The sequence below is a fragment of the Salvelinus fontinalis genome, chromosome 4 (assembly GCF_029448725.1).
Source record: "Salvelinus fontinalis isolate EN_2023a chromosome 4, ASM2944872v1, whole genome shotgun sequence".
Lineage (NCBI taxonomy): Eukaryota > Metazoa > Chordata > Actinopteri > Salmoniformes > Salmonidae > Salvelinus > Salvelinus fontinalis.
The window spans coordinates 35,615,963-35,626,191 of NC_074668.1; the positions used below are offsets into that span (position 1 = coordinate 35,615,963).

Below are 10,229 nucleotides of genomic sequence, written 5' to 3' on the forward strand. Positions count from 1 at the left end.
GAACCAACACCCGGGGGCAGCAGCATTGTTGGATGGATCATGCGGGTGCTCGTAAGAACACTCCCTACTACATCCTACACCAACAGGCTAGACCAGCTGAGGATGGTGAGAACAGGGACCAACCGCCCGGGTTATCCAAATAAATGAGAATGTCAACTAAAACCAAGAACATTTACTTAGGGACTATGGATAGAATGGCAACACTAAATGACTTAAATGTAAATGTAAACACTGTTACTTAGAAATGAAGAGTACAGTTATAATTAGATGTATTTAGCTTCTTTGTTGATGCTGCAGCCTTCGCAAAAGTGAGCTATCTTTTCTACACAATAAACCACTCTGTATTTCAGTAAGGCAAATCATATTAGTAACCTTGCTCAATGGGGAAAATGTGGGACACCCCACTTATAATTTAAAGGAAGTGTTGTTTTTCTGGAAACCTATTTTTTGATCACATGACCACTCTTCTGCTTAGTGCTGTGTGACTAAATGAAAAACACGTGTCTACTCAGAGATTTGACAAGGGTTGGGGGAGGAGGGGTTTGAGGTAAACCAGCCGTGATAACATTGGACTGCCTCCATTTGAACACATCACATTGCCATGCAAAGGACATATCTGACTTTAGGAGAAACTGATGATTTCAGAAACAGGGTTAGGGTCATTTCCAGTTCAAAATTAAATGAAAGGAAGGATTTTTGAGCTGGTGAGCTGTTCGGATCATCATGACGAAACACCAGACAATCCTCATCTCCGTCATATCACATGATGGAAGAGTGCTTTATTGTCCCCCACGATGATATCGGGGAATGGACTGTGGAACGGTCTCTGTCCATCCGTCCTTTCGTTAGTCACACATGATATCTCAGACAGCACCGGACGAAACCTGGGTGAATGTGTCTGCCATAGAGATCCGGCTTTTACAAAATGGCACTGATTGGCCCAAGGCGGGAGATTTAGTAATGAACTGAAATGTGTGTGTATCGTTAGTGGGGGACAACATGTTTACTGTTGTCTTGTTGTTTTATCATCAGTCTGTAGTCTAATTGTGGTCTGCCAATGTTATATGAGTGACTGGCTATAGACAGTGATTCCTGATTCCGCCAGTCTACACCTGAGACTCCAGGCAGGGCTCAGCTGGGGATGGGGGGGGGGGGGGGGGGGGGGGGGCGCACAAAACAAGACTACTCACCCAAACAAAATCACACATGACATTAAGCATGTGCAGAAGCACAGTTCTCCAATGTAAACCTAGCTAGACATTGCAATAGAAATAGAACTGACAACAATCTGTGAAGTCAGCCCATTGGTCTGTTTCCTGCCACATGATGGAGAGCGGAGGGGAGAGAGTGAGAGAGGTCTGTTCTGTATTATTGGACTAATAAATAATCATAAAATGCTAAAACATTTAGCGCCCAGTTAGTCCGTCCACTGACCTAATGTAGAAAACTCTCCCAAGAAGTGTGTGTGTGACGCTGCAAACAGAAACACTGAGTTATGCTCCCCTAGCAAAGCCCATGAGCCTGACACTGCCAGCCATGTTGACCTACTTTCCCTCTCACGCACACACACACACACACACACACACACACACACACACACACACACACACACACACACACACACACACACACACACACACACACACACACACACACACACACACACACTCCATCTATCCCTGTGTGTAAAATCCATTACAGTCGGCTGTAGCAGAGTGTACAGTAAAGACACTCCAGGCATACTATCTGTTATTGTGTTTCTCTCTGTTTTCTGAGTACATGAATTGGACCATAAGGTTAATGGGGCAGAGTGTTCACAGAAGACATATAGCCCACGTCACCCCGCCTCCCACTCACCCTCTTGGTGCCTGCTCCTCTTCCTGTGTCGACACCCACACCATCAGGGCCAATCATTCCATCTCACTGTGAGATGACAGCCATAGTTTACAGTGTTGGCAACACTGGCAGTCTCTTCCTTCTCATCTCCTCTGCCACCAATAAAGCATTGCCTTATCGTCCCCAAGGGAAGTATGTGGAGGATGGGATGGGGGCTGTGGGGGTTGTTGAGCATTTATTAAATGAATGACTGAGTCTTGGAGTCTGAGGGTGAAGACACATGAAACATTTTGCCTGAAAGTATGAGATGGAGGGAGAGAGCAGCATGCTTTGAGACCTGAGGCAGAGCTCCTAGGGTCTGCTGTTATTGTCTTTGAGGCTGCATGCTGGCCGGCAAATGTGTGTGTGCCTATATGTGTGTGTGAAGCCTGCCTGTAGCATGTGAATGTGCATACGCATTAAAAGCTGTGCATGTGCATTCGCGGCCGAGTATGTTTTATGTATTCATTGTTGTTCATGAGCCTGTATCATTGTTGTACGTAGGCCACTAACCTCAAGGCCTGAATGCTCTCCAAGCCCACAGCTGAGAGAACAACACACTGCAGGGCCAAGAAAACACACAGAAAAGGGTGTTTGTGTAGTTAGTTTGGCCTGTCTTATTGCCATTGGATTCTGAAGGGATCTAGACAGTTTTGGGACTTATCATTATCATAGTCTCTGGAGGAGGTAGGTAGATATGGGATGGTTCATAGTTGAGAAAATCCTCTAATGTCAAAGGAAAAAAGTTGTTTGGACTGTATACACAAGCCAGCAGCTGCCTGTCTCATTGTATCAATGCACACCTGCAGGAATAGGGTCAAATGGAACATTCAGGGAGTTGAGATTATGAATGGCTGCTTATCTGTAGGCCCCACTAGAGGTAGGAACTGAGGGTTGGTGGGTGGGGGAATTTTCAAGATAGCATGACACTGGTTCCTCAAACTTCAGTAGAAAGATGTGTGTGTGTGTGTGTGTGTGTGTGTGTGTGTGTGTGTGTGTGTGTGTGTGTGTGTGTGTGTGTGTGTGTGTGTGTGTGTGTGTGTGTGTGTGTGTGTGTGTGTGTGTGTGCGCGCGCGCGAGATGAGTAAGAGCTGAGTGATAGGGCAGTGGGAATCAACCTGGGGTATTTACATCAGGGCTTAGTGGTAACCAGGAAAACAAACAGAGGAACTGAGTCGCCCTCAGACAACAGATACACTTCAGCTTTTCCCTGGGATATGACACCTATCTGGGGTTTCATCACACATCCTGGAGACGCTAGCCGACCTGCAGTCAGGGCAGAAAGAAGTTGACTGCTCACTGTCTAAAAACTACATTGGCCTATTTTAAAATGTGACCCTGAATCATATTTCTCACCTATACATAAGCCCATACCTAATGACTAAGTGTAGTATAGAGTAATAACACAAGGGATAAAAATAACAAATAAGTAAAGAGCAACAGTAAATAACAATAGCGGGGCTATATATAGGGGGTACCGGTACAGAGTCAATGTGCAGGGGCACCAGTTGTCGAGGTAATATGTACATGTACGTAGAGTTATTAAAATGACTATGCATAGATAATAACAGAGAGTAGCAGCAACATAGAATAGAGGGGGGGGGGGGCAATGCAAATAGTCTTGGTAGCAATTAGATTAGATGTTTAGGAGTCTTATGGCTTGGGGTAGAAGCTGTTTAGAAGTCTCTTGGACCTAGACTTGGCACTCTGGTACTGCTTGCCGTGCGGTAGCAGAGAGAACAGTCTATGACTAGGGTGGCTGGAGTCTTTGACATTTTTTAGGGCCTTCCTCTGACACCGCCTGGTATAGAGGTCCTGGATGGCAGGAAGCTTGGCCCCATTGATGTACTGGGCCGTACGCACTACCCTCTGCAGTGCCTTGAGGTTGGAGGCCAAAAAGTTGCCATACCAGGCAGTGATGCAACCAGTCAGGATGCTCTCGATGGTGTAGCTGTAAAACTTTTTGAGGATCTGAGGACCCATGCCAAATCTTTTCAGTCTCCTGGGGGAATAGGTTTTGTCGTGCCCTCTTCACGACGTCTTGATGTGCTTGGACCATGTTAGTTTGTTGGTGATGTGGACACCAAGGAACTTGAAGCTCTCAACCTGCTCCACTACAGCCCCGTCGATGAGAATGGGGGCGTGCTCGGCCCTCCTTTTCCTGTTGTCCACAATCATCTTCTTTGTCTTGATCACATTGAGGGAGAGGTTGTTGTCCTTGCACCACACGGTCAGGTCTCTGACCTCCTCCCTATAGGCTGTCTCATCGTTGTCGGTGATCAGGCCTACCACTGTTGTGTCATGGGCAAACTTAATGATGGTGTTGGAGTCGTGCCTGGCCGTGCAGTCATGAGTGATCCATTGCAATAAATGACATTACATGCTGTCATGTAACCGAATGGCATCCTAAGAGTGATCAGGAAACTATCCCTGAGCCAGACTCCTGCCGGCACTTAAATTGTTTATGTCAGTTAACCCACAGACCAAAGCTGATCACCAGGGTTAAAGAACTCATGTCCTCAGCTGTCTTCCTAAACACCTCCTCTAAACAGCCTTCAATATTTTATGTGCTGGGTGCCAGGACTCTGGTCGTTAATTAATAGAAGTGGAGTGTCAGTGATTGATAATTGCACCTATGATAACCCTCTGAACCACTGTCGTCAAGACAAACAATTTGTCAATAAAGTTAAAGAGTGTAAAGGAGGGTTCAAGGAGAGTTGATGGATTTGCCAGGAGATATAGGGGAGAGAAAAGGGAAAAAGAGGGCGAGAAAAACCCATGACACGCCACAAGGCAAGCATGACTGCTCTGCACACTGCTGGTGTCACAGCTGTGGACCAATGAAAATATCACTAAGCCCTTCAACTTTATTTCTCTCCCTCTATCTCTCATCACTAGAGACAATGAGGTTTCCAGTAATTCCACAGAAACTAATCCCCTGGGAAGCTACTATATCGAAAAGAGAAGAGGGGAATGCCAGGGCGAGTGCAATGCAGAGAATACTCGTGACTAAGGTTATGGATGACCCATGATGCATTGCGGCATAGTGGTGATTCAGTGGCTGGCTTTGTTGATCGTTATTGAATCTAAAGCCCTCCAGTCATACAAAAGTTGGATTTCTGTTCATTTACTGGTCTATATAGTCTGGATATGGGCCGACATTGACTGGCCTGCCTCTGTATCATTATGATCCAGACAAGGTCAGTTCCAAAAGAGATATTAAATACTGTATGAGGAGAGCTATCGACCAAAATGTTTTTCAACGAGCTGCAATAATTTGAACAGGATGCTGTAGCACATTTACAGGAACACAGTGCACTACTGTAATGCTATACTCTTTAATACCATGCAGGACTGTGGCTAATAATGCTGCTATGCTGTGTTCCTCCCCCTTTCTGTGCCCTCCTGATTTCTTACTGAGAGAACTGCCTCATGTTGCTGATGCAGGCAGTTTTCCTCCAGCACCCAGGCACTTTATTCAGGTAGACAGAAAGAGGCTTTCGGGGTAGCAGAAATGTGTGCAGTTCACTCAGTGTGCATGGTGAGTCATACTGCCCCTTGGAAAATGGGACACAGCAAGTGCATGTCCCTGACTATCTCTTAGTGGTGTGGGTGGATGGGTGTGTACACTGTACACCATAATGATAAGGTAAGACACCAGGTTTCACCCCCTTGCCCTCGCACATTCTCATAGGAACATCAGCAGTTAGCCTTGATTAAAGAGGTCTGAAATAGTAATAATAGCGCATAAAACCGGTTATGGCAGTAAGTGTATGTGGGCGCTGGTACTAGGTCAGAGGTTGGGTACATAGTACCTCTGTATGCCCTCAGAAGCCAGTGTTCATGGTTGTGATCCAGCAATTAGTGCTCGGCCATCTGAGTACTATAGAGGGCCAAGTGGGCATGAGTATGTCTGCTGACTGTCTCTCCCCTGCTCTCTCTCTCATCTGTGGTGTGAAAGGATGCCATTGTCCTCACTCCGCTCATCCGCACCAAAATATGAACTCCTCTCTCCCTCATAACCCAAGCACATGTTCCACCAGCTAACCTCTGTCTGCCTGTTAGTCTCTCTGTCTCTAACGATGTCTCTCTCGTGCTCACACACACACGTCTGTCTGGCAGCCAGGCCGCAATGTGGACCAGCCAGTGGGACTGGACGTTGAGGGGTAGAACACTGCTTTGCAGCCCAGGGGAAGACACTACACCCCACCTGAATGCAAATGGAAGCATCAAGTTATAAATGGATAATAGATTGTGTATAAAAGTGTAACGTCAGCATGTATCCATCTATGATAATACTTATCAAACAGCTGCACTGTTCCACATGAACAAATAACACGGAGCAGTAGCTCCGCTGGCTGCCAACCACCTTGTAGAGGCAGAGGCTGAACTGACATTTCACCCTGGAGGAGTCCTTGAGAAATGTCACGAGATACCCACATATCATTTAGAGCCTGTGAGTGAGATCATTTGTGGAATTAGGAGGCAAACACGCCGACACAGATCAGTAAGGCAGCGTCCACCTTGAACACACACAGGAGAACAGGGTGTAGTGACATCAACATGTCAGGGAGATGTGTTTTTCAAAGCGGGCCCTTCACTTCTGGCACAGTAATGTTTTTAACTCTGGGTAAGCATTTCTGTAGGTTAGGCCTACTTTCAACTGCTCCATGGGTTGCTTTGGCACCATGGAACACAACATAAATTGTTTATCTTGCACAAGGGCAGGGAAGGTCTTGTTTTAGGACATTTGATTTCTCTCATAACTTGTTTTTGGTCAATATCGGTGAATGTATTGAAGATGAAAACTTGCTGCATCCTAGGCCTACTGCACACTTATGGAAATGTAATGTTATGAGGGGATTGTGTGCAGTCCGTTCCCAAACGACATTTTAGGTATATCAGAAAATCAATACACCTGAGATACTACTTACCAACTCATCTAAGTTTCTCATGTCACACAGCACCCTCTGTTTCTGTTGCCAATGTGCATAAGGGGCAGGCTCGGGTTCATCAACCACACTCTCCTTGCGAACGAAAGCCCTGCTTATTGGAAGTAGGCTTGGACTGGGCTCCCCCTGGTTCTCCTGGTCCCGGATCTCCTCCTCGATCTCCTCCTCCAGCTGGATCAGCATCGGGGCCAGCATGCCGAACTTGGCCCCGCGCCGCGCCACCTCCAGCAGGCACAGCACAAAGTTCTTCTCGTTGCATTTCTCCACTATGTCGTTGGTTTCGAACATCAGAACATCCTTGATCCAGAGCTCCTGACGACACCAGCTGATGAAATTGGACACGTTATCCCGAGCCAAAAACGACCCAGGGACCACGTTGCGCGATTGAAAAACCACATCCTTGGTTGGCATCCTCAATGACTGTGCCAGCTCCGGGTACTCCATCTGGAAGTCCAGCGCTGCATGATTCACATTGTTGGCATGCCGACAGAGGGCACAGCCAGTCTCCAGCCCTTCCATAAAGGTGTCCGCTGTTATATCCAGGTCATACAGCGTGTTAAACCACTCGGCCAGGTCCTCCTTCATGGCATACAGGTATTCCTCGCTGGACTTGAACGGCCGGATGCTTTTGGAAGCAGCAGACTGGATGTTACTCTGATCAGCCATATTGTCCTGATATGTATCAATGCAGGCTAGTCCTACTTAATAATTCCCGGTTGTCTCATTACATAAGCGCTCCAAAACCATATGGAGCAGAGCAAAATAACCGAGTTGACGCACCCATGACAAGCGCGCATCTGCGGTATCTCAATCGAGGTCCTTGAAGGAATCCTTTGTATTGTTAAAACATATTGACATCATGCGAGGCAGCCGTGGCGCGTGGATGCGTTTTCCGGATGTATGTGTGATACCCATTTCCTTTAATGAGCGCATCTCTATTTCTCACGGAGTTCCAACTGCGGACGAGAAAGAAAAGGGTATGGTTAGCTACAGATGGATACACACCCAACGCATAAATCTTCCAGGTATCCTTGACCTCCTATGTCTGTGAATAGACAATGCGTCGCGATAATCATGTTGCTGGTTTGCATGGATGGTCCAAATCACGTCTTCGCAGTATCTCTCAATAGAATGACCCTCAGCACTGACCAGTGGCAGGTTTCACAGTTCACTTGCCGTGTAACAGTCTCCCTAGCTCCCATTTTGCACAGCCTCCTGTTCTGAACATGCTGAACTGCTCTAGTTTAGACAGGTTGAGCGATTCAGTGGCATATGCCATTATGAGGGATAAACGCCTGTAGATGGGAGAAAAAAAGCGTAACCCTGTACTTACCGCCTGATAATTTAATATAGAGTTTATACTAGAGTGAAAAACTGTTATCTATTCGTAATTAAACACGCATAGCAATTGCTAGAGAACAAACAGCTGACCCGTGCACCACGTGCAGAAAAAAAACATGAGAGTGCTAGAATAAATTAAAATTAGATAAACAGGTGGCTGGATTAGCCAAGCAGCCAGGGTCTTAAAATGCACATCATTCATCGATAGGACTTCAAATCGTGGTAATGACCGCACCGGGTGTGTGGATATGACCGAGATTTCCTATATAACTACCAACTTTTCATAAAGCAATAATTAGCACATGTAATTCTTACCTACTTTTGAAAATGGAATGTTGTCAAGAACGGACCGTTTGTCGATCAGGCTCATTCAGTAAAACAAATCGAATCCAGCCCCACGAACAAAAACTGTAATAGACTAGAATTTGAATGAGTTCAAAAGTGTTAAGACACAAGTCGTTTTAAATCAACCCTCTCATGTAGGCTATTTTTTTCATTGTCGTCTTCAACACCAAGTTACTTTCCTCCCAGGACACTGGGCAATAAAAAATGGGAGGCGAGTCCATTTCCTCGGGATTGAGAAGGCAGACAAAAACGTCAGGGAAACGTTATTGGCATCTCAACAGGCAGCCCACATGTTCGAAGTGCGTCAAATTCAAGCATAACCATTTTAACATAGGAAAAATATGTCCAATTACTAATAGCTTATTGAAATCACTCCAAATGAATCAAATGAATATTACAATGTTACAACGATGCAGCCTTGAGATAGCAACAGTTACACTACTTCAATTTGCAACAATATAGGCTACGAATGTTGCACGTTGGGTTGTGATATATATGGATGGCGGGAGCCGTTAGGCGAAAATAATTATATTGTAACGACCCTGGGTCCTAGTGTCGTTACAATATGTATGATTTTTTTTCTGTGTACACTGTGTATAATTGAAAACCGAATGTAAAACCGGGTGAGGAGAACGAAGTGTTGGGGAACCAGAGAGGAAGAGGCTAAGCGAGAAGGATAACTGGGCAAAAAATCTGTCTTCTCCGGGAGGTGGCGTTTTTATGGTCACCAAACGAGGAGTTTTTGTATGGAGGTCAATGAGAGTGTCGAATTTGGTTCACAAAACATATTACTTATTTGATCGAATAGATGTTTCGGAATGATTAGGTTGTTATGAGTTTACTGACTTAAGTAGGACACGTGACATCCCGGCAACTTTGAGAAAAAAACACTTTAGGCCTATATCGGTTGTGCCAGTTGTCACTAGTTACCACAGCCACAAAGGCATAAACCCCGCCCATTTCTACCATTCATCTTCTTAAAATTTGATTTTAAATCGAACCTTACGGCTAACCTTATGCCTAACCCTAAATTAAAACCAGAAAGCAAATGTTTGTTTTCATGAATGTTTACGATATAGCCAATTTTGATTTTGTGGCTGCGGTGACTAGTGGAAACAGTTGTGCCACACTCTCATTGGCTACAATAGGCCCGACCTGATCTTGCCTCCTACCGACTGCCTTCCATTTTTGAAGGAATGTATTATAATTGTTAAGAGTGGCCACCAGAGTAGGCCCTGTTTCCCAAAGGCATTTTACGTTCGTCGTTAGAACCTTCGTAGGAGCGTCGTTAAATATCCGAGCTATTTCCCAAAACCAGCGTTACTAAACTTGCTATTCAAAACGCTCGTTATTTAACGACTGCATCAGGCCACTCGTAGAACAGCTAAATAGCCTACGTCGTTAATGCTTCTTCGCCCTTCCGCGTCACTTTATACACAGAATTAAGGTGTGTGTCTTTCTGTGACCATTTCTTTGCTGACAAGCGAAGGATATATTTTTATTTAACTAGGCAAGTCCGTTAAAAACAAATTCTTATTTACAATGACGGCCTACCAGAAGTCAAAATGCCTCATGCGGGGACGGGGGCTGGGATTAAAAATAAAATATAGGACTAAACACACATTACGACAAGAGAGAGATATGGAGATGGAGATAAAATGGTCCAGTTTGAGTATTTTTTTGCAGCTCGTTCCAGTCACTAATATAATAGGCTAA

General features: G+C 45.3%; 1 protein-coding gene across 3 annotated transcripts in view; it reads right to left on the minus strand.

The window, feature by feature from the left end:
* The window catches only part of LOC129853635 (GAS2-like protein 1), a 42,786-nt gene extending 33,771 nt beyond the window's left edge, over window positions 1–9,015 (minus strand). The window contains exons 1-2 of one of the 3 annotated variants that reach the window (XM_055919896.1): window positions 8,488–9,015; window positions 6,810–7,783 (exon numbers count right to left, since the gene is read on the minus strand). In XM_055919896.1, coding sequence (XP_055775871.1) covers window positions 6,810–7,493 — 684 coding nt within the window. In that variant the 5' untranslated portion in view covers window positions 7,494–7,783; window positions 8,488–9,015. Of the gene's footprint in view, window positions 1–6,809; window positions 8,264–8,483 lie in introns of those variants that run through there. The other 2 variants (XM_055919898.1, XM_055919897.1) reach the window with 2 other exon arrangements.
* Between the last annotated feature and the right edge of the window lie 1,214 nt (window positions 9,016–10,229).